Source organism: Oryzias latipes, chromosome 12 (genome assembly GCF_002234675.1).
Source record: "Oryzias latipes chromosome 12, ASM223467v1".
Taxonomy (NCBI): Eukaryota; Metazoa; Chordata; class Actinopteri; order Beloniformes; family Adrianichthyidae; genus Oryzias; species Oryzias latipes.
Window position 1 is genome coordinate 24,292,516 of NC_019870.2, and position 25,081 is coordinate 24,317,596.

At 40.3% G+C, this 25,081-nt stretch overlaps 1 protein-coding gene across 1 annotated transcript; it reads right to left on the bottom strand.

Moving 5' to 3' along the window:
* Positions 1–663: 663 nt before the first annotated feature.
* On the bottom strand, positions 664–23,617 carry str-3 (stromelysin-3). The gene is given in 8 exon segments (NM_001104674.1): positions 664–1,947; positions 2,044–2,304; positions 5,197–5,401; positions 5,501–5,715; positions 5,807–5,940; positions 9,135–9,278; positions 11,525–11,817; positions 23,411–23,617. Coding segments are annotated over 8 exon segments (1,479 nt in total). The 5' UTR covers positions 23,510–23,617; the 3' UTR covers positions 664–1,819.
* Positions 23,618–25,081: the final 1,464 nt, after the last annotated feature.

The following is a 25,081-nucleotide window of genomic DNA, read 5'->3' on the forward strand; positions in this document are numbered from 1 at the left end:
AAGGTTAAGTTGAGGGTGAAAGGGGCTGTAAGCTAGTGAAAGAACGAAAATAGCTGAATTATTGGTGAAAGGAAGGGGGGCAGGGTTGCTCCACACCAATGGTATCCCCCAAAACTCAGAAGTGAATTTCTATGAAACTCCTGCCGCTCTGCAGAAACTATGTCCTAGAATATGACAGGTTTTAAAACATCATAATTATAATTAAAATACCACTGGGAATGTTGTTAAAAAAGATCAAAAGATGGTTGGGGTGAGTTTAAACAGGGTCACTTCTTGTTGGTTTATTATTTTAGCTGATTCGCTGGCTTTTACATCTATTCTATATTTTCATCTCTTCTGGTGGAGTCTGACTTAAACCGGATTGGTAGCTAGCTGGTTAATATATTGTCTTAATTAAACTTGGGGTATGGATGCAGACAAAGAAGGGAATCCGGAACATACTGTTGAGCTTTCTCACTGTTGTGAGCTAAACTCAACCAAACACAATCTGTTGAGAGGGTTCCCACCCGAAGACTAATGACCCTCTTGCACCCTCACTTCCAGAACAGTTGTGCATTATTTTAAGTTGTAGCTTACTATTGTTAGGATGTAAAATGACATATGACTTTGCAAGAAAAAATCCTCCTTTCAAGGTAGACAGAATCAAGATAAAATCTGAATATCTTTTTATGGATTTTATTTATTTTTTGAAAGTTTTGCATGATGTTTTGTAAGATATGAATTTTTCAAAATAAAAATCAGAAGTTGCAAAAACACAATGACAAAGAATACATCCTGGTTTTGTGACACTGTCTTTGCACAACACAATAAAAAAGGTCAATGCATTCATCAGTGTCCTGCACTGAACACAAAGAGCATCAACATGAAGTAAATACATAGAATATTAGCACAAAAACAGTTGAGTACTTTGGAGATTGTTTTGAATGACAGCGAAGCACCATTAGTACTACAACTATAAAAATAGTACTATAATGTAAGAAAATGTAGAAAAAGCAGTTTGACTTTTTAAGATAACTACTACGTCACATTTCTCTAAAAATTGAGTAAACAAATGAGTTACATTTAAAATAATCGTACCATCTAAGGTTCTGGCTTTGTCTTTCCAGAAAACCTTTGTCAACCCTTAACAATTTAAACCTGAGGACTTCTCCATTCATTATGGAAAATGCAGAGGAGTTAACGCACCACCCAGATGGGGGTGCATTAACCAACATCTCGATAAATATTTATCTGCTGTTAAAGTCTGAAATAACATGCAACATGACCTCTGATTTGATCACATCAGAGCTTGCACAATAACTCCTCTACTAAAAACAAATTAAAGAGCTTAAGACCAGACCTTAATGGCTTTGCAGAAAAAAGGTGCGTTCATGGCGGGGAGCCCGGAGAAAAGCCACACATGTACACTGAGACCTTTACACACAGAAAGGTCCCAGCTGGGGTTTGAACCGGACCTTCTCACTTTGAGGTGAGAGCGCTAACCAATGCACCATCATGTTTTAATGCAAGATTGTGTTTCCTGATACCAACCATTTAAGCTGGTTCCACATTGATATGATGATAAAAAGATAAACATTTTGGCCTAATGGGGTGTGTGCCAACTGTAATTTACAATAAAATGAATATACGGTAACATAAAATGTATATACCGGTATACATTTAAAAAACAACATGGAGAGCAGCAGGTAATGATTATGAAGTCCTTACCTACCGATGTCTATCTTATGCCTGTAAATAACAAATACATTAGTCTCCAAACAGCCTGAGAGGTTTTCATGGTGTTATACTGTCTGATTAATAAAGTGCTCAGAATCATAAATCATTTGTACAAAGCAGCAGAGCAATGAAAGAAGTCCATGCCGATTAGGCGGGGGTAACCTTCCAGCACCTTCAACGCCACAGGGTCAACTTTCCAGTAGTGCCGCCCACTCAGGAAATTAGCATAGCCTGTTAGAGGGTGACATAGAACAAAATAAACTATAAGCTTCTGTGTAACTAGGAAGTGAGGAAGTCAGAAGGGATGAAACCGATCCATGTCCTCACCGTTTTGATCAAGAAAGGCTCCATCAATGTGACTGGGCAGTCCTAGCCACTCGTGCATGCTGCGAGGACGGACGTCCTCAACTCTGTTTTCTTGGACATTGAACTTCCAATAAAAGGACGACTTAAAGAAGTAAACTTTCTCCACGTGATCCTCCTCCCACTTCAAAGCTGCATGGATGTCTGTCACAGGAAGACCCAACCGCTGGACCGAGTCGGGTCCAGTTATCTTCCTCTCAGCGTCAAACACCCAATACCTGTCACCTTCCACAGCCATAGGAAAAACAAATCTGATTAAAATGTGGATGATAACCATTAAAGTGACCAATTTACATTTTTCCACTGTAGCAAATCACACAGTATGGGTCTGGTTGGAAAATAATCATCTGTGCAAATCAAAAATTCCAGTATGCATGTAAATTCTTGAGAAATAGCTCAGCCTTTTTATACCAAGCTGGTTAACATGCAGTTGAACTCAAAAGAAAGAACATGCGATGTGTACAGAACAAATTCTAGATTAAAACATGACCTGCTGAACCGTTGAGACCCTGCTTATCCCAGTGATAACAGTTATCAAGCCTGCAGGGTTCTTTCTTCCAGGAGAGCTTAGCTTCTATTATGCAGTTATAAGCCACATAAAACATTACCACTGCTGACATTAACAAAAATACAAAGAGACTAAATCAGGGGTCTGCAACCTTTAAGGCTAAAAGAGTCATTTGGTCCAGCTTTTTACTGACCGAAACCCAGAAAGAGTATGGAAAGTTCAGGAAAATACGCTTTATTTATGTTTTTGTTTTCATTTATATAATGCGGCTTTTGAATGTTTGCAAAGAATTGAATTATGAAAGTATTATATTTTTCCATATAAAACAATTTTATATTGTATTTACTTTTGACAACAGCACATGCAAGTTCTTTTCAAAATAAAATACACCGTGTCAAAAAGTTCGTCCTGCTGCAGCAGGTTTACTTGAACTAAAAATGCAAGAAAGTCATACGTGGTATTTTCTATAATTATGACTTAGGTGCAAATCCATAATTTTTCTCCTTTTATTACTGAATATACTGTAGACGTGACAATATTAGTGTGGAATCCAATTTAAAAACTAAATCTATATTGTACATGGAAATGGAATTCTGTACTTTAAGAGATTTGTCTCAGAACAGCAACTGTGTTGTGCAGCAGAAGATTTAAGCTCAGAATAATTAAACTTAAATAAAACAAATTAACCAGAGCTACAAACTCGTTATTTATTTAAATTGTTAGCATTTTTCATTAAAGCCAAAGAGCCACAATGGAGGAATAAATGTGGATCCGGAGCCCCGGGTTCCAGACCTTTGGCTAAAGGTCTACAACCTTTGGATGACACCAAAGTTTCTGCTACCAAGTCCCCACCTTCCATTCCTAAATATGACACAAGCTAGGAAACACAAAAAGTTGTGGTTCCACCAAAGACAACTAGGGGCAGTTTGCTGAAAGAAATGATTTATGTCAACTCTGGGGGAGATCTCTTTTTTTTAATTCTGCCATTTGCTCAAGCCTGTATATTTCGGAGCATGATTATGTGATTAGCAGGTGGGATGTCTAATGGGTGAACCCAACAAATCATTAAACTTTGCTTTGTCTCACCCATTTCCATTTAAGTAAAACAAAAAAAAAAGCCCTGCTGGTAGAAACACGTGTCGCAGGCTATGAGGCAAATTTTCGTTGACAGAAATGTTGAAATTGTAGTGGCGGTCTTGTGCATTTTAGGTCTGTTAGCAGCAGGGGATTGTGGGATGTGGGATGATGATCTTCTTAGGGCTCAGCATGAGCGTTTCTGTTTGCCCACGTTTCTTTTCATATAGAAGTTTTGTTGTTCCACCTTAGTTTATTCTTCCTGTTATGTTGGTTCTTTATGTTGCACCATGAGTGTAGAAGGGAGAGAGGTTGATGACCGCTGTGCAATGTTCAATGTGGTGTGTGTTCAAAATAAATGGGCTTGATAGGCCGGAGAGATGTTGCGCTCTCAGCTTATCTTTTTGCTTCCACTTCTCTGAGACCGTTCGGAGTCGTGTGCTGTATGGCAGTGGTCCCCAACCTTTTTGTCACCGCGGACCGGTACAACGCAAGACACGTTTACCGCGGACCGGGGGGGTGCAACGCAAGGCACGTTTACCGCTGCCTGTTAAAGGCATATTTCCCTTTTTTAGCGGGTGCAGGTTCCTCTTCTGTCCCTTCATGTGACCGTTTCCCCTTGTCAAAGCAACTTTCTAAAGAAGTTTGTTTTTTTGCTCATTTTGGTTGTTTGGGTTTAATTTTAGCGGGGTGTATCACGTGATGTTTGGTGTCGCGACTTTGACGTGCATTAAGTGTGACGGATGTAACAGAGAGAATCCGGTCAATTTTCAAAATAAAACGTTTTTTTTCGAAAAAAACAATAAAATGGAAATTATTTTTTCTTTCTGTGCGTCCCGGTGACAAGTGTCCCGGTCCGCGGCCCGGTGGTTGGGGACCACTGCTGTATGGGACACGGACAGTTCTCCAGCGCAGCTAGTTGATTGACAGCTCAATATTTTTGACAGCTTGGCTCCCATATCATTCATTCATTCATTCATTTTCTTAACAGCTTTTTCCCTTTTGGGGTCACGGGGCTGCCGGAGCCTATCCCGGCCACTTGTGGGCGAAGGAAGGGGACGCCCTGGACAGATCGTCAGTCTGTCGCAGGGTAGAATGTCCGCAAACACACACCCATTCACTCTCACACTCACACCTAGGGACAATTTAGAGTTGCCAATTAACCTACGAATTAGTATTACAAATTTATTCTACACATTCTTACAGCATTGGTAAACGTTAAAAATGTTTGTGTCTTGTTTGTCCTCCTACAGAAACCATTTAAAACAAAAAATACATTTCTCTCCCCCATCTTTTTACATTTTCAAACATTTTTGAAAATGCTCCAGGGAGCCACTAGGGCAGCGCTAAAGAGCCGTGGGTTGCCGACCCCCAGGTTAACCCAAAAGTGTAGACAAGCCTGCTCAGCTGTAAAGCGGGCCACCTGACTCTTCCAGAATCTTTCAGCAGAAATAAATATGACACAATATACATATATATACACATATGACCTGCATCAACTTGAGAAACTTTGGGCATCAAGTTTCCTTTTTTACCTTGGAAAAACCAGATGTTGCCCGACTTGTCCTCATATGCTGCATCGATGTAGTCAGGAATACCTCTCCAGTGTCGTGAAGACAAGGCTGGATAGCCACCCTGTAAGTGTCCATGACGGATACGCCAAACATACTGAGACTTGAAGAAGAAGAGCTCTCCTCTGATCATGGACACTGCGTCAAAGTTGGTTCTGCAGGCATCCGGCTGGAGAACATCAACACATCCCACAGATATTTTTGTCTATGAACTTATGCATATTGATGAATAGAAGGCCGGTTCAACTTTTAGGTAAAATCTTCTCACCAGTTCAGAGCTGATGTCATTGGTCTCTGTGACCTCAGGCGGTCTGTGCACAGGCGGCCCATACAAATGCTGAATGCCTCTCTTATCATCATCACTAAGCTGCAGAGGGTAAGAGTCACTGTAGAAAGGACACATCACCGCATCGGGGTCCTGAGAGTGCTGAAGGCCCAGAACATGGCCGAACTCATGAGCAGCCACCTGCAGGAGATCAGTGCCTTAAAAAGAATGGAAGAGACGATGAGGTTAAGTCACTAAGATCATCTTTTAGTAAAGATTTCTGTTTGCAAAAAAACTAGATAAACTCACCTACACTGTTTCCCACTGTCCAGTGTTCATCAAAGTCAAAGTGGACTTCTCCTTCTCTGTGTGTACGGGGGAAGAAAGCATGGGCCAGTATTCCTCCAGGACCATCAAATGGTAAGTTGTCCCCATGCCAGTACCTGAGAGACAGACAGGAAATACTGGGTTCTCTCTTTGAACACCAAAGACCTTTGATAGTTTTCAAACCAAATTTACACCTTTGGTTCAACAGCAGAAAAACTCAGTCTAAATCTGAGGCTCAACTCTTGACCAGACCTTTCTTGTTGTCCTTGGTTTCAATGTGGTTGTGTTCTTTTTTTATACCAGTTTAGGTTCTGTTACTGCTCAGTAGATTTGGATAACTTCTTGTTGTCAGGAAGCAAAACTGGATTCTAGAGAAGCCATTAGAAATGGCTTTCCCAAGACCAAGACCATACCAGAAGGAACATCTCACGACATCTACTGGGGTCATTCAAAACCTTCTACCTCAGTAAAGAGGTGATTTGGGGGGTCTTTTCCCTTATGATTATCCAGCCATTCATTTTCCCATCGTGCATGATCCTTCTGGGGGTCAAGGGGTTGCAGTAGCTTATACCAGCAACTGTGGGCCAAAGGTGGGGTACACTCTGTGCAGGTCACCAGTCCATCAAAGGGCAACACAACAACACTCATATTCACACCTGGATTAATTTAGAGCAATTAGCACTGAGCTACAATGACCTACAATGCATGTTTATGGTCTGTGGGAAGAAGCCAGATTGCATGTTCTCTTCATGGATGCACAAGGAGAAAATGCAAACTCCACACAGAAAGAACCCAGCTGAGATTTGAACCAGAGCATTCCAGTTGTGAAGATTCATGGACCGTGTATCGAGATGCGTATCAAACCATGTGAGAGGGTGAGATTCATACCCTTAATTGAAACACATAAAATCATCATATCATTTTGTTAGCTTTCCAAATATAGCTTCTTAATGCCTGCCTGATTCAGATTTTTTGCATTTTGTTGTAGTTAGAATAAAAATCCGTGAAAAAAAAGGCAGGATGAAATGAAGTAACTGCTACAGCTGAAAAAACGTACTGGACACTAGAAAGCTAATCTTTATTGTGGGTTTATTTCATCCTGTAAAAACAGGAAATGTAGTTTTGGAATCATGGTTGTGTTTTGCAACAGTGCAGGAGCAAACAAGGAGAAGTTTACAAAGCATGCAAAAGCATTTTTTCAGGTAAAGGAATGATACCGTTATGCAGAAACAAAAAAGAATCTGAGAGCAGAAAGGAAGGCTTTTTTTCCATGTCTTGTTAGAAAAAAGCTAAATGGGGTATTGAAAACAATAAATAATCCAAGGCACAAGCTGTTATATCACGTAATCCAGAGCTAATGCGATGAGATGAGTTCAAATAACAATAAAAGTTGCAAAAGTGAGTCATGAAAATAACTTATTTCTAGATAAAGACTTCAAAGTGACGTATGGCTTTTTCAATTGAACTGGCAGAGGTAGGAAACCTGTTTTGACAGAGAGGTAACATGATCCTGCCACAGGGATTAATCAGACCATATAAAATGTCGCTGGAGGCTCAACATAAAAATTCAGCCTGGCTTTACAAAGCATTGAATCATTTATTATCCAGGCTAGTTGGCCCCTACAACTAGTAAAAGGAAAAGGCCACATTCCAGGTAACAATGTTTTGAATTCCATAACATTTCTCTGTTTTAAGTTAGACTAGAGATGTGATATGTGTTGAAAATTGTGCTGCATCCACCAAAACAAGCATTAACTTTATGCAATGTACATGTAGTTTTGCACCAAATGACCTAACTTCTGAATGAACAGTTTTAAGGGGTTTAGACTGCTTTTGATTAGAACAAGTCAGTATTTGGGTTGGGGGCAGTAAACTACACTGTCTGCAAATTGCAAACCTTGGCAGCACTACAAAGTTCTGCCCCAAATCTTTATGAAGAAAATCCGTGACAAGAGGAACTCTGAAGAAGTCCTGCATTCTCAGGCAATACATCTGACTCGCTGCCTGCAGTGTGGAGCAAACTATGACCCTGAGCTGCAGAACATGCCTGTTAACAGATCTGATCCAAAGACATGACATGTGAAAAGAGGACTGAGAATCCTGCACCTTATAGGGGACTTGGCTGAATCGCTCCACAAAGGTCACAAAACACATGTGAATGGGTGTGTAAACTAAAGATGCGTGTAGCCCATCAGCACTCAACAATAGTAGAGCTCTGTCAGTCACCACACAACTATGTGGTGGGATTCTGGGATTGTGGGCCAAAAGAACTGATCTCCCGATAAATAGGCTCCTAATGCAGAGCTTCATCCCAACTCAAAACTGAGGCTGGTTAGAGTGATGAAGGACTTAGCAAACACCTCAGGCAGCAAAAACCCGAAGAAAAAGCACATTGGAGGAAAATGTAAGTCATGCAAGAAATGGAGAGAGTAACAAATCCACCAAAACATGGCAGAAAAGAATAATGGGGGTGAAAAAATTTGGAAAAAATGAAAGCCAGAGAAACATAAGAATCTTAAAAGCAAAGACATTTTACATTCACATAGGACTTTTTTATTTAAAAAACCTGAGCAACAATCTGTTCAGTGACAGCAGAAAAGTGCAGATAAAGTTTTGTTGCTAAAGCTTACCGGTAGATGGTTTATGAAACATTTTCATGAGATCCTATGACATCTTTTATGTGACGTAGTGAATTTATCTAATTTCTGTATTTTCACCAGATAGAACAACCTTAACAGAAAACATAAATTAAACACATTCCTATTCAAATTTGGAGAGGTGACATTTAACTCCAAGTAATCTGTCTTTTGATGGAATTAATGTAAATCCTGTAACTAATAAATAACCTGAAATCATTTTACAATGAGCGAGAGACAGAAGAAGAATACCTCATGCAAAAAAAAATGATTGAAAAATGCACATAGCAGCGCAACAAGGAGGAGCTAATTCCCTAATTCTAACACAACATGACTGATCTTTATTAGTTTTTAATCTTTTAATTACTCTTTTACCATCTGTTGATGTGTTCCAATGTGAGATTGAGGCACCTGAGGTTTATTACCTTCTCATTACTTTGCCTGGATTCGTTCTGGTTTTTTTTACCCTCCCATGAGCCCATTTATGCTTTGTTTGTGCAGTAATGATAAGTGCACATTCCCTTCATCTTCTGCCATTATTTTAATGTCTGGCTTCTGTTGGACTCTTTGAAACTTAAAAACCCCTCCAGTGCTTTCAGGTTGTGATACTGACAATGATGACATGACATATTTTTGATCACATCAGCATTAATTGATTGTGTGTGATTGGATACCTGTTGAAGTCGATGGTGATGTCAGCTTTGCCATCAGTGACCTCTCTGAACCTCAGAGGCGTCACTTCGCTCCACACTCCAAATGCTTCCCGGAAGATGTCTCGAACCTTTTCCTCCCTCATCTGCCACGGAAACCGCATGATTCTGGTGCATGTGAAGGAAGAAAACAGCCTTTACCCAGTTCTGTACTTCAAGATGAAGTAGATTTCAATGATCTTCATAATACTTGTAAATAACAACTAAAGGTGCAATGATATGTCACTACCTCGTTTGTCAATGCTACATGTCCAATAACATGCCCCAAAACACATTTTAACCTTACCCATATTTGCATTTACTCTTTATTATATTTGTACTTTTCTATCTGTATTTTTACATTGTGCTTTTCTACTATTGCATGCAATGACTACCTTTCAATTACTTTAGAGTGTTTACAGTTCTTCTCATTCCAAGCATTTTATAGCATTGTTGACCTTGTGTTGATCTCGCATAAGATAAATAACCTCAAACTCAACTCCACTTTACAACAAAAGCTTTTTTAAGTTTATTTTTCATATTTTTTAGTTTAAGAAGTGTAGAAAGTAAAATAACCATAGTACATAAAATAGTTTAAGGCTCGAAAAAAACAATACCACTTTACCAGTGCTCGAGGGTTTGTTGTGATAACCTGCCCTCTGCCTTCTATTCTTTCATATTTGACATTCTTGCCCCTTCCCCCTTCATTGTCGGGTTAGGTTTAAATCCCTTCAATTAGAATTAGATCCCTGTGATGACCTGAGGTAACTTGTAAGCATAAAGAAAAAAGACCTTTAAAACTCCATCCCTACATTTTTACATTTTTCTACAGAATTCAGGCAAGAAAAATCAAGTTTGACTTCCATTAGTTTCAACTTTCTAGCCACGCCTGATAAATGAAGCAAACAAGTCAAGTGTTTCCTTCATAGAATGATTAGTAATTTTTATGTGCTCATGAAGAAATGAGCAATTCGATCATCTATTGATCTATGTTAAAACATTCCAAGTGGTCTTTTAATTATGATTATACTCAAAAAACCTGTGTCGTATTTTAGAAACAGGGTTTTTGCAGAGCAGCAGGAATTCATTAGAAATTCACCTCTGAGTTGTGGGCGAGACTGTTGGTGCAGACTAAGCCCGCCTTCCCATCATCCATCTATTTATGCGCTCTCCCACTAGCTTACAGGCCTCAACCCCACCCTAACATTACAGGTGGAACAAAAATCTGATCAATATCCAGCTGTACAGTCTCGAGCCAGATTCTGGTTCAGACGAGGAAAACACATTTGTCTACAAGTGGATGTATGAAAATTGAGTATGGAGCTTGGGGCTTGCTGTTGTAAGTTCTACATCACAACTACTAGCATTTTCCAACTGCATTTTTTTCGTCTGCTCCTGATTTCCAATGATTTGAAGAAATATTCAGAAATACAGTTTTACTCTTGATTTTCTTTATATATGTCCTTCATTGTGAGAAAAATGCTACAAGAAAATGTTAAAAACACCAAAAAAATGATTATCATTGGAGTGAGTCTTTAAGACCGGAGGAGGCTTTGAAATTAAAATAAGCTAATTTGGGGGAGAACTTTGGCTGAATGAAATATAATAATCCATATTACATAGTATTGTGATTTGGGAAAGTAAATGCACCCTTTATCTATACATTTGCCTCAAGCTGCCGCTTCTCCTTCTGATTTTAGACTCCTTTGTTGATATAATTTTTTAGAGCTTTGTAAAGGAATTTTGTGGTTTAGCTGTTCAGTCATTTGTCAAACATACAAATGAAAAACAGTGGCATACCTAAAAAGCCCAAAAGATAAAAGCAGCTTAGAATATGTACTAAAACTGCTTTTATTGATTGACCTTGATCTTAAAAATGTTCCTTCACTCGTAAAGTGGATTGTCTCAACCCAGTTTTCACAAGAACCAGTTTTAAGATCTAAGCATACAAACATCTGATGGACAAAAGCAAAATTGAAGAATCACAGCTTGATCTCCTTCTCATTCCACCAAAAGGTTTTTGCCTCCCTAAGTGTTTAAATCTGTGCAGAACAGAGTAAAAGTGGGTAGCACAAACATTTGAACAAACACACACAATGCAGAATGAGGGAGAGACGTTTTGACGTAACCACTCGGGTAAACACATTATTCATTTTGCCTCCGCTTTGTAGTATAATTGAAGGATCACTCTGCAGTTTCTGTTGTGGTGCAAACTGCATTTATTGCTGTTTTGACAAATTGGACCTTCAAATAATCTCAAAGTGTCATTTTTGTAGAAAGGGGTCAAAAAGGAGAAACATTTGGTAATTAAAGGCTTTTAAACAGCTCGCTGCATGTCTGAACGAACCAAACCACGGCATATTTCAGTCTCCTACTTGTAGCTGAGGTCAGTTTTCTCCCAGCGCCCTCCAAAGAGTGCAAACCGCTTGCTGCGCTCCTGCTTTTTCAGGCCTCCTGCTGTTCTCTTCAGGCTGTGATGCCGCATGTCGAGCTGGGTAACCTTGGGATAGTCTGGCACTCCACAGCGAGGACGATTCCAAAACTCTGTGTCATTCCTGGATGCTCTGACGGGCGGGAAGTGCTCATCTTCAATAGTTGTGTCTTGTTTGTGTCTCTGATTCTTCTTTAGCTCTATGTGGCTGTTGCTGCTGCTGCTGTGAGGCCACCCCTGAAAACACAGCACCATCCGCCAGGACGTTACTTCCAAAGAAATTCTTTTAAACTATCAAAAATAAGAATAACTTCCCACTCAAAGTCATCTTTACACTATTTTTGGTCTCCAAAAGAACTGCGAGCTTTTCTCCCCACATACATATGCTGTATGGAGAAATGATTATGACCACAGTTATAATAAAAAGTCATTAAAAGTTTACATTCCAGTATTTATTCTGAGGTTTACATGATGCAAATGCTGTTCAGTTGTGGTAAAACAAAGCTCTTATAGTTTAAAAAGCCTACAGTCCTTTATCTGTAGCAGATGTTTATCTACATTTATGTGAGCTCTGTGATTTATTTAACATTATCTGTTTGAGTTTAACAGTCTGAAGCAACTGCAGGCCTCACAGACAGTAACCGGTCCAGTTTTCACTAAGCAATGTAGGTAAAAGCTACAGACGAATAAATGCATTTTAGAGTTTGGCAATTACCAAAAATTCTGCTCTTTGGTCGGAATTCCAATCATGAAAATGTTTAATAGGTAAAACAAACATGTAAACATTTGGGCATAAATAATTTTCATGAAAGGAACAAATAAATAAATAAATAAATAAAATAAAAATTAGCACCTGCAAGTAACCCTCTGTTGCTGAAATATGACGGTTAATTACAGGTACTCGCCATCTCTGAAAAAATTAAAATAAATGTTGCCTCTCTGGGAAAAAAAGCTTAAAAAACCCTCTATGATCCAAAGATGACTGGAAAATTATCATGCAGTTCCAACAGCTGCTTGTTTGCAGGTGGGATTATCAAAACACGCTGTGGTCAGGAAGGAAAAAGAAGCATTAAGTGCCTGCAGTGAGGATTGGTACTTTTTCAAGGTTTTTAATCATCTGACATATTTTGCATTGTTTTTAGTTTAGTTTTCTCTCTTTTTCCTGTCACAGCACACCAGGTTTATACCATTAGTTACTCCGTTCTTTCTGTTTGTGTTGACTAACCTTCTTCCTCATATGTCAGAATCTCAAATCTTGACTGTATAATGTTTAGGGCTTGGTTATCACATGCATTCATGTCCTTCAAAAACCTTTATTCCTGACTCCTGCGCATTCTTAGACACCCAAGTAACCGACAGAACATTTTTCCAACATCTTTGTGATTCCGATTTAGTCACATTTAACCTGATTTTCTTCACTGTAACGCAGTGATCAGGCTTGCATCATATCATCCCTTGGTTTTGGTCCACTGGAAAACCTATGGAGTATTTAACAGCGAAGACATAAGACAATGAGAGGAGGTGAACTCTTGTGCAGGTCAAACCTGCCAGTCTAAATGTGACTTACATTGTTTTGCTGTTTCAGTAATCCTTGAAATATACCCAAGTCATGTAGCTCAAAATAATATTTAATTTAAAAATTTCAACTCTTCAAATGCATATGTTCCATTTTAGCCAGTAAAGTAAACAGCGGTTCATCTTCTATGTTTGTTTAATGCTGAGCTAACAATTTTTTTTCAAACTTGCATCCTTCAACTGCTTCCTTCTTCTGATGACTTCATACTTTATACTGCTGTTTGTCATCTTCTTTCTAGATAAATTTGTATTTTTAGACAACTTCCTCCCTAACAAGCTGAACAAAAGAGCTTCTCACCTGCATGTTGCTTTTTTTGTCCTCAAGCAGAGCATCGGAATGCCAAGAAAAACAATGATGTGTCTCAAAAGTGGTCTAACCTCTTTTTTAAAACTTATACAGTTGAATAATCTTTATTAGTAGGTCAATCTTTCCACCAATGGGTAATCTGTCCTGCTTAAAGATTTATTGTATCTCTTTTTTTAAAACTAGGGACACCTTTAGAGACACAAAGAACTTGGAAATAGTTAAATGATAACAAACAAGGTTCTAGATAAGCCCAGGATAATGTGTGCTGACTCAGCATGAGTTGAGAGGAAAAGGGAATAAAGGGATGCTGATAAGTGTGATGTTCAGAAGGTGTGATTATGTTTGCATGTCTTTTGACAGCAGAGCATCTGTCTGGGTTCATTTATCTGCATCAGCTTCATGTCTCCTAAAATTCAGAGGCATCTGTCAACACAGTGAGCCTGGATTGAAGCACTGTGTAGTGTGAAGTAAGAGGGGTTTTTTTCTCATGTTGCTTAAAACAAGCATTCTTAGATGCATTCCACAAGTTGCATTATAACTACCACTTACACTTAGTAGTAGCTTAGAATGCAGACTCAGCCATGTGACGAACAACTGTCTGACCTTTATACTTGTCTTGACTGGTTTAGTTCTATACATGACATCTTTTCTGGTGAAGCATTATCAGATCTCCTTTTACTCTAATCTATTGTCCATCTTTGTAAGCCAAAAATCCTGTTTTCATGGGTTTATGAGCTGGAACCATAATTTATGTAAAAACATAAACTATTAAATACTTGAATCAATTGAACAGTGGGCCCTGAATACACTCATTGGCCACTTTATTAGGCACGCCTGTTCAACTGCTTGTTAATGAAAATTTCCAATCCACCAATCTCATGGCAGCAACTCAATGCATTTAGGCATGCATTCACGGTCAAGGCGATCTGCTGGAGTTCAAACTGAGCATCAGAATGGAGAAAAAAGGGGATTTAAGTGACTTTGAATGTGGCGTGGTTGTTGGAGCCAGACGGGCTGGTCTGAGTATTTCAGAAACTGCTGATCTACTGGGATTAGAAAAAGAGAAAATATTCAGTGAGCGGCAGTTCAGTGGGCAGAAATGCCTTGTTGATGCCAAAGGTCAGAGGAGAATGGCCACACTGGCTCCAGCTAATAGAAAGACAACAGCAACTCAAATGACCACTGGTTCCATCCGAGGTCTGCAGGAGAGGATCTCTAAACGCACAACACGTCCAATCTTGAGGCAGATGGACTACAGCAGCAGAATACAACACTGGATGGCACTCCTGTTAGCTAAGAACAGCAAACAGAGGCTACAATTCACACACTCACCAAAATTGGTCAACAGAAGACTATAAAAATGTTATCTGGTCTGATGAGTCTTCATTTCTGCTGTGACGTTCGGATAGTAGGGTCAAAATTTGATATCAACAACATAAAAGCATGGATCCATCCTGCCTTGTATCAACAGTTCAGGCTGGTGGTGGTGGTGTAATGGTGTGGGGGATATTTTCTATGCACACTTTGGGCCCCTAAGTACCAATGGTTCCAACATCCATGGTTCCAACACCACAGCCTACCTGAGTATTGTTGCTGACCATGTTCCATCCCTTTAGGACCACAGTCTATCAACTTCTGATGGCTCCTTCAGTAAAGCGGGAATAATCTCAAACGGGTTTCTTGAGCATGACAAGGATTTCACTGGACTCAAATGGCCCCCAGGAGATTGGCATCATGGATGTGTAGCCAGAAAATCTGCAGCAACTGCGTGGTGCTGTCATGTCCGAATGGACCAAACTCTCTGAGGAATGTTTCCAGTGCCTTGACAAATTTATGCCACCAAGGATTAAGGCAGTTCTAAAGGCAAAGGGAGGTTCAACTCGGTATAGAAAGGCGTATCCAATAAAGTGGCCAATGAGTGTATATATAAAGCCTCATCACCCCAAACTGCCACCTGGAGACACCTGAAGAATGAAAATACATCCTCAGTACATTGATATAAAAACCAAGTACCAACAAACAGTTGCATCGGGTTTACTTCAACTTCCGCAAAGGAAAAATCTGTATTTGTAGTCAAGCATAAATCCATCTGCTGACAGCAGTTCAGAGGTGTAATAACTGCGACAACTACACTTAACGTCACACGCTGAAGTCAGCGGCTAATAACTGAGCATGATGTGTGTTTTGCTGAACTGACTGAACTCAGCACAGACAGCTGTCTTGTATTAACCTGTGACTGTTGCTACATCCAGGTAAGGGCTTGCTGAGTTGGCTATTCTGTAAGAAAGGAAGCTAAAGCGATATACAACCAGATGAAGTGTCTCATTGGAATGCTGTTTTGAAGTGGGATTGCAGCCGTGCACATAATTTAGTGACCCTCTTTGTTTTATGTTGTGTCAAAACAGAGGAAAAAAATTCCAGTCACAGTCAAAAACAGCCTCAGAAAAACCGCAGTGTATCATATTTTAACAGAGACATTGTATTGTAAAGGCTTTTTAAAAGTATTTGACTAAGTTTAATTATCCTATTTTAGGTTATAAAAGGGTAAGTGGAAGTTGTGTACTTCTGATTATCACACTTTAAGTAACTCATTAGTGAAACAAATGTCAGTTTGAAGGGCTATACAACTCTAGCGATGATCTCAAAAATTATTCTGCTCTTGAATCATTTAGAGGTTTATCATTTTACTATGACAACTGCGACCATTCATTATTTTAAAACAAAGAAAGAAAGAAAAGTCACAGTACTATCCTGAAAGAAATACATTTTGAAAGCTACACATTAGCTTTCAAAATCTTAAAGATGATCAAAGGAGAATAACACAATTAAAACTTTTTTGGAAGGATTGGAATGACGGAGTTTTGTCTGTTAAAAAAGATCACAGAAGCACACCACCCAGTTTTCCTCTGAACAAATCAGAAAATTCTTGGAAAACTGATACAAAGTTAAGATGTTTGCTAAGAAGACACTGCTCAAGTCCAAAACAGGATAAGCAGAAGCACGTCCTGCCAGCTTTCAAGCACAGTGGTAGGGAGTAAAGGTTTGTTTTGCACACACCAGCCAATCACTTGACAATTTACTTTTCTTTGTACCAGATAGAAAGTGTGTCCATCTGTCTCACGAGTATTAGCCATCAGCAGTCACTGATGTTAACAGAACCTTAAAGCTACAGTAAAAAAGCTTTCTTGGTGCCTCTCTCCTTGTGTGGGGTGAGGGGTGTGGGGCCTGGGGGCTTGGTGCTTTGGGGGATGGAACCCCTGTGCTCAGGAGACCTGGGCCCAATGCTTAGGGGGTCTGGGGGTCAGTTGTCTCATCACCCGGTGGAAAGTCTACCAGCTGTCCCCCATTTACCCTCTTCCTCATATAATCACTTATTAGGGTGATGGGGGGGGGGGTGTCAGCCTGCGATGCACCTTGGGGAGTGACTTGGCAGTGGTCCCCCTCCCCTGGTTGTCGTATGGGAACGGGTGACCCCCTCTCAGTTTTAATTGCACCTTAGACATGTAGGACCCTTGGTGGGGGGACGCTTGGGCATCACTGTGAGTAATCAGGAGATGTCCTCTCAGTGCCCTACCCGGCAATTTTAATTGCACCCCCTTAGTACACACACCCCTCCCCTCAAAAATGTACTCTCCAACACACATACATGCACGCACTCATACATGCCTACAAACGCACACACATACATTATATAAAGAAGGTGGGACCTCGGACCAGCTGTCCACTACCCTATCCCTGGTAGGGGGTACCAGGCCCTTGGCAATGGCGGCTGTTTGCTTGAGTGCTGGCTTCCTGGACCCGGAGGCCCTCTCTCCATGCGGGGAGAGGGATCCCTGTGCACTCTGGCAAGACCAGGGGCCGGGGTTCACATCACAACTGAGCCTGGGGGTGTCCGTGTTCCTGTGGTGTGGGTTCTGGTCCTTGCTCTCGAGCGCTGGCCTTCTCCAAATTCCAACTACGGGTGAGCCTGGTGGGGCCATGGTAACAACACTTATTGTTGACCCCACCGCTCTTGGGTGTATTCCTCCTGGGCACGGTTGGTTGGCCCCTGCCTTGCTCTCACCTGGACCAACCGTGGACTGGGTGGGCGGTTGTCTGGAGTGTAGGGCGGTTCTTCCTATGGGGGCCCTGGCGCGTGGGTGGGGGGGCTGCTCTCCTGGACGGGCTGGGGCTTGCACTGTCTGTCCCCCGGTGCCTCCCCGCTCTCTGGCTTGGGGGGCCCCGTGGCGGTCCTGCTAGCCCTGGCCTGGGCGGTTGTTCTCTATCCACTGCCGTGCAGGTGTTTGGGGTGGGGGGGGTCCTGGCTGCCGCGGCTGTGGTCTTGGTGTGGGGATGACTTGGTACTCTCCCTCCTTCATTTTACATTCCATCATCCCCTTTATAAGAACATAAAGATCCACTCGAGCACAGGTACTATCTCACCTTTGCACAAATAGTTTGAGTGATTAAATGAAATATTTCACATGGGTCGGTCCGAATGCGTAAGTATGCGTGTGTGAACATCAGTTGCATTGTGTACATGTTGACATGTTTTGTATGTGGGCATTTTTGGAGCCCACATGTATGTTTGTGGCATTTAGGTGTGTGTGTGTGTGTGTGTGTGGACAGGCCTCGCCCCCTTTTGGATTTATATTACTTATAAACCTGCCCCCCTCCTCTTTAATCACACACACACACACCCCGGTATCCCTCTGTCTTCTTCCCTTCTTTTCTTTTCCGTCCATTTCAAGAAAAGACTGTTACACATATGAGTAAGATGAATAAAGTTTAGCCTCAATTACAAAAGGCGTTTATTTGAATAAACACCTAGTACGTCAAATGTTTCATAATCCCTATTGTAACAGTAAAATATGTCCAATACAAGAGGCTTTTAGCTCTCATCTGTCTGCTCAGCTACAGCAAGAACTACAGCAAAATGTTGAAGAAAAAAGGAATCAGGTTTTTATTGAAACCTTAATGGCTATACACAAATCTTAATGAAACGTGATTGGCGAGATGGTCTAAATTCCATTACACTGGTGTAAAACACCAACAACATCATATAGAAAAGGTTACTGATTAATTCCTCCAAAATGTTGATCTCTTTATTTTTGTAAAACAACATAAAAGGAAAAAAAAAGTTGTGTGTTAGCAGTCATGTGATGTTAATTGGCATCACCCTGGTGGCCATGGCTCTTGCCACAGATCCCAGGTGAACCTCCAGTGTGTTTTGGTGTGAAGCAGCAGGGATATCTGGCAAGTCTTAGGCCATTGTTCTTGACCTGAGAAAGGTAATTTGTCCACTTTGGGTAGGTGGAGAGCTCCTGCCCTTGGTGAAGGGTGAAAGTGGACAGGGCAACCACTAGACTGCTGCCCCCTCAAACTGGCCTTGGATGAGTGGAAGAAAGTGGATGAATGGATTTTTCCAAACAAATAAAATTCATTCCTGAAGAAAGTTGTTCACTTTTCAGCATATCCCTTAAATATGCACACGCCACAGCAAATCAGCTTTCACGGATTCACACAGGTGGTTTGGCAGAGATTTTTTACGCCAGACACACTTCCAGATTCTTGTATTTTATCTGGGGTGGGGACAGGTACAGAAGGAACCATGCTTGGGCTCCCTTGTGGGTACATAGTTAGGCAGCAGGAGAAAGCGTCTTGCCCAAGGATCCACACTGGATGAAGCTCATCGCACTCGCTGGGAAACAAACCCTGGTTTTCCAATGCGCCAGTCATACCCGGAGCTATCTGAGCCATCCAGACGCCTCATTGCTGAAGAAAGCAGAGCTAATTTGGGGCAGATGACTGTGTGGTTTGTGTGTAACAATTTATTTAGACATCGGCTAGATCCTTTATTCAGATTCAGAACTTAAACAGCTAGGGATATTTCATTTTCTTTACATAACAAACTTAAAATAAAAGTAATAAATGTAAAATGCTACAGTATCTACAGCTTCAGTGCTCTGAGGTTTTTAAAATACACTTTTGTGTATCTAGAGACATCTCACTCATCTCTAATCTGATCAGGAGACAGATTACATTAAAAAAAACTGTAAAACAAATTCTGAGTAAAACAGGTGTGCTCTATCCCTATCTAATTCGGCGTGAATTCAGACATGCAATAAAACTGTCTAGGAGTACTTGGTAGAATTTAAAGGTCTGCTCGGTCCCTGCTTGTTCTTTACCATTCAAAAGCAAATAAAACCACAAGCTAGAAGAATGTCAGATAAAAGCTTTCTCTTGTAAATAGATGATGGATTTACTGCTATTTAAATATGTAATGAAAAGGAGCTTTGTGAACCAAAAACAACATTGTCTCTGTAATGAACTCAGGAGAGTTCATTAGGGAAACAAAAATAAGTGTTCTGTTTTGTTTGCACCACTCCAAATTTGGAAGAGGGGGTTTGCAAAGTACATCAAGGTAATTTGAGCCTGATTGTTTGAGCTCCAGTTCTTAGAAACACACGAGCCTCAATTACACAATGATGATGTAGAGTCTGAAACATTTAGACTTCACAGTCCATTGACTTCAGCAATGTATACATTGAAATTTAAAACCTACCCCTATTAGATTCAGAGGAGAAGTTCATTCTCATCCGGCCACGTGCATCTGGAAGAAAACTCAACATACCCGGATGGGGGAATCCTACATTCATGCCAACATGTCACCACATGACTGAGAAGTTGTTGCAACTCATTTAACTCGAGAGAACTCAGACTTAACTGGGCATGACAACAGAGGGGCATCTGTGGAAAGAGCTTTAGATAGAACTCAAACATCTGACCACAATGTGCCAATGCAGGCATGGACATGCACGGAGAAACAGTTGTGCGGCTCACACACAGAAACTCCAATATATGACATAAAATTGCGTTGAGCAGATGCATGGAAATCCCCTACTCTGTCCTGATGTGAGGTCATGTTAACCACAACCTAGGAAGCAAGTTATGAGAGGTTCTTGTAGAAGCAAACCCAATATTACCAAGCACACACATCTTATATGTCCTGAATCAAGAAAAGCTTGGAGTCTCGTTTGAATTCTTTATTCAATAAACAAAGACGTCCTCCCCCAAACATGCTTTGCTCATTAAAATAAAGTCCAAACTTGGAATAGATGGTGCTGAGTAAAGGATCTCTCAATTGTAAATATTTAACAACAAAACTATCCAAATATCAGCAGGTACCTAATGTTTTGCAAACAGCTGATTATACCAAGTGAAAATAGTGTTTAGACGATGAGCTTTAGCAAGAAAAAGAAGGAAAAGCTTTTTAAAGGTTTAAACAAGACATTTGAAATGGCTCCACATTTGTAGGGAGCATGCATTTGTGGGATCAGCTGAGCTGAGTATGTGAGTTGTAGCTACCCATAGAAAATTAGCCAAAACTCTATCTGGCAATGCCAAGTAGTTCATATTGCAATTGACTCTGAGCACGGGCTCTGATACTGTGGTCATTAGGTGTTTGCTCCACGACTCTGCATGACACAAATGACAGCTGGTTGGGGCCAGTGCAATGAAACTATTTCTAGCTGGTGTTCCGCAAAACCAAGTTCTAGGATTGTTTGGAGTACCATCTCTAAAATGAAAGCCAAGTTCCACACAAAGGGGATGTTGGAGACAAGATACATAGTGGGAGGCCAAGAAGACGACATCCCAAGAAGACATTTACTTCAACCTGTCACTACTGGGTACTGTGGGCTGTTTTCTCCAGATTTGCAGTAAGGGCTTGGTGGATTTTGTGGCAGACTTATTTGCCCTGACATTGTGGAACAGACTGCACACTGTCAGATCTCTGGTCCCAAAAGGCTACCTGCAGGCACTACCACGCCTGCTGGTAGCCCCTTAACAGGCCTTGGTTGCTCATTTAAAAGAAATTATCATGAATTAAGAAAAACTGTATCAGCAAACTGTACGACTTTTGAAATAATGAACAGATTACATCTGGAGAAAGCCATTTCAGTAGAAACACTTCAACTGTTAAGCATGGGGGTTGTGGGCTGACTGTCTGGGATTGTTTTGCACTCACAGGGTCATGACTTTTAGAAATATTGGTTCAACCATGTGAATATCAGATAGTTCTTAAGTCAAATCTTTGGCAGCCAAGTGATACATTAGTATAAGATTTCAAGAACTGTCTATAACCAAACAAATGTTCAATTGTAAAGGGGCCGTGAGATTCAGGGAGGACCCTCCTCTTACAGGACTTAAAGGATGTCTTACTAACATCTTAGTGCCAGATATCACAGCCCACCTTCAGAGGTCAAAATGATTTGATGAGGTGGCTAACGGATGTTGAGCAGAAAAGGAACTGAAAATAATCACATTAACTCATAAATCAAAGCTTTTAGAACAAACATCATTTTGACACTGTCTTTGGAAAATGTTCATTAAATTGTAAAGATTTAGAAAACATCCCACTTTTTTTTCAGCCAAATATCCCTGGACTTAAAGAAAAATATGTAACACATGTGACAAAAAAATACAACTCCAATCATCTTTTGATCAATTGTAAAAGCATTCCCAGTGATTTTTTTTATTATGATAATTAGGTTAAATTAAAAAAGAACATTAGTTTTCTAGTACATAGTCTCTGTAGAGTGGCAGTAGTCCATTAGATATTTACCTCTATGTTGAGGGTAAACCCTGCCTCACCATCCCCATTGCTGAGACCTCTCTGTTTACACTCTCTCCTGATAGCTTACAGCCCTTCACACCACCAACCTAAAATTACTGTTGCAACAAGAATGTGACTCGTCCAGAGTATTTTCTACGTCAAAACTACAATCTTTTTCAAATGGCATATTTATCTCATCCTGCTTCCAAACAATATAAATAAAGAAATACTAAGAAATGAAATTATAAGCTTCATATGTTTGTGTCCTCCATCATCAGAAAAATACCACAAGAACATGTCAAAAACACCCAAAACGCTTTTTTTTTCAGAGTGGGTTTTTAAGCTGCTTCTCAGACTCTGTTTTTTCACTTTTATTTATAAATGTATAACACTTACATAAATAAAAATTAATTTGTGAAAAGAGGGATTGTGTCTCTAACAGTGTGTTAACATATTTACTAAATTTAACAAAAAAAATTAGCTTTTATCACAACAGAGAAGCTCTCACTGCAACAAGGGCTGGAAAAAACACTTCATGGCCAATTAGTCAAACAATTCCAACTACTGTGAATCACTGGGTGACCTAATGGCTTTACAGCTATTTTGATGTTGTCAGGAAGATAAATCTTTGACTTCAGTGAAAGGATTAAGCTCTTCAGTGTAGGATCTTAACATGAATGTGATTATGGTAGCTGTGTTGTTTGATTGCAGTCCACATGTTGCTCAGTGAGGTATGCAAACAGGATTCTTGGTGGAGCTGATTTCAGAGTCTTTGTCTCCCTCTTAATAATGATCCTGGTGTTTTCTCCTTTTTCCCCTTCAGTCAGCACAAGTTTTAACCCCCACCGGCTGCAACATGACCTGCCTCTGCCTGCACAATCTCAGGCTTTCACCCCACAAAGAGGGCCTGGCATCCATAAAATCCATCAAGCTGCAGAGAGTTTGGAAGAAAAGCTGTCTTAATTCCACAGAGAGCTGTGAGACCGTTCAAAGAGATGCCACAGCAGAACATCATAACCGATTGGATCATTTTTCTGCACCAAATTAAGAAAATTGCAGATAGAAGTTTCACCTGCCCACAAGGCAGCTTTTTATTCAACAAATATGAGCTTTAAAACCACCAGGCAAGAGAAATACGTTGAAAAAACATTTTGTAAAAACTTAGTTGACCTTGTAATAAAGAGCGGTTACAAAAAATGTTGTAACTAATGTAGGGAAAATATGAGCCAAACTTTGCAGAAAGGTGATTCAAAATGAATATTCGCCCGTCCAGCATACAAACACACGGCATCCTGCCGATCAGCTGCTGCCCGCTCGCCCAGGATTCCTCCGCGGTTTTCGGTCGGACTCACCTGCGGCTGCCGCGTGGGGCTCCGCTCGTGGGCCGGCAGCGGGTGGACGAACAGGCAGAGGTGGAGGGAGATGCCGCACAACAACACCGCCTGCATCATCGTGTCCCGCGCTTGGACGCAACTGAGGCAGCGGCCGCGCGATGGGCGCTCACGGGGAGGCGGGGAAAGGCGTCCCTGTCCTCCGCAGACCACATTCGCAATGACTGAGCCCCCCAGGTGTTTCTAGACCCGTCTGGCCCCATTCAGTCTTTGCTCCATTATCATCAGCGCAGTGTGTCAAATTAAACACCCCTTTAATGGCATTTACATTTATTTGAAAGTAAACGAATGGCCCACGCACGAAAAGGAAATCTCTGTGCACCCATTCATAAGAGTGAACAGAAAGACCTACATATCACAACCACACACAGATACTTATTTGCCACAAAAACTACAACCAGAAGGAAAATTAGGCAAATATATATGTATATACAGTATATAAGTTGCTCTAAGTAAACACTGATGAAATAAAGTTAAGGCTCATTAGACAAAAATGTGATTTGATTTGATTTTTTAGTTTATTCTAAGCATTATTGAAGACAATACAATGAAAAGAAAAAAATCACAAATCAAACTCATTACAGAAATAACGAAATGCATTGATTAAAAACAAACAAAGACAAATTAACACAATTGTAAGAAGAAAACAAATGTGTAATAATTACTCACAACCATTGGTGGAGATTTTTGCAATGAAGCAGACAATACACACTTGAGGTCACATTAGGTTAATTAAATATGATTATTAACTAAGATCAAAATTTATTCGCCGTTCCAGCAAATAAATATAAACAAAACTAACCTCTTAAGACTTGGGGTCCACATGTGTGGACATTAATTCAATTTAATTCAATTCCATTTTATTTATATAGCCCAATATTACAACAATAGTCATCTTAATGGGCTTCATACAGATAATTGTATACTAAACATAAAAATCATAATGAGCATAAAGTCATAGAATTCAACAGTGGCTAAACTAAACCCATCAGGTGAAGCTAAACTGGGCATCCTTGCCCTTAGACCCTCCTTCTAGGTAAGCAAAAACTCCTAAAAAAAAAAACAGATTCCAGGAAAAAAAGAAGAAACCTCAGGGGTGCCCACATGAAGGAGGGATCCTCTCCCAGGACGGACAGGCGATGTACCAGGACTCTTAGAGAGGAATTAGCTTATCTAACTCTACATCCCTCTACAACATCACATGTGTAGAGAGTTAGCTTGTATATTAGCTCATATATTACAGAAGTTTGAAAAAAATTTGAGTGGAAAGAAAAAAAAAGCTTTAATTGCACAACATTTGTGAGGATCGATCGTTTATGCGATGAGCTGCAGGGGTAAGTAAAGCCTTTGTCAGTCACAGATTTTATCGGACTGGTCCAATGAGTGACTAGCCCACTCCAGAACCTTAAAATATTTTTTTAATGGAGTCAGGTTTTTACCCAAAATCTCACTAATGGCCCCATTCATCCTGTCCTTCATACACATCACTCGTCCTGTCCCCTGTGTAGAAAACAACCACAAACCATGATGTTTCCACCCCCATGCTTCACAGTAGGTATGGTGTTCTTTGAAACTCAGAATTCTTCCTCCTCCAAAAACACAAAACTTAAAATTTTGTTTGCTAAAAAACGT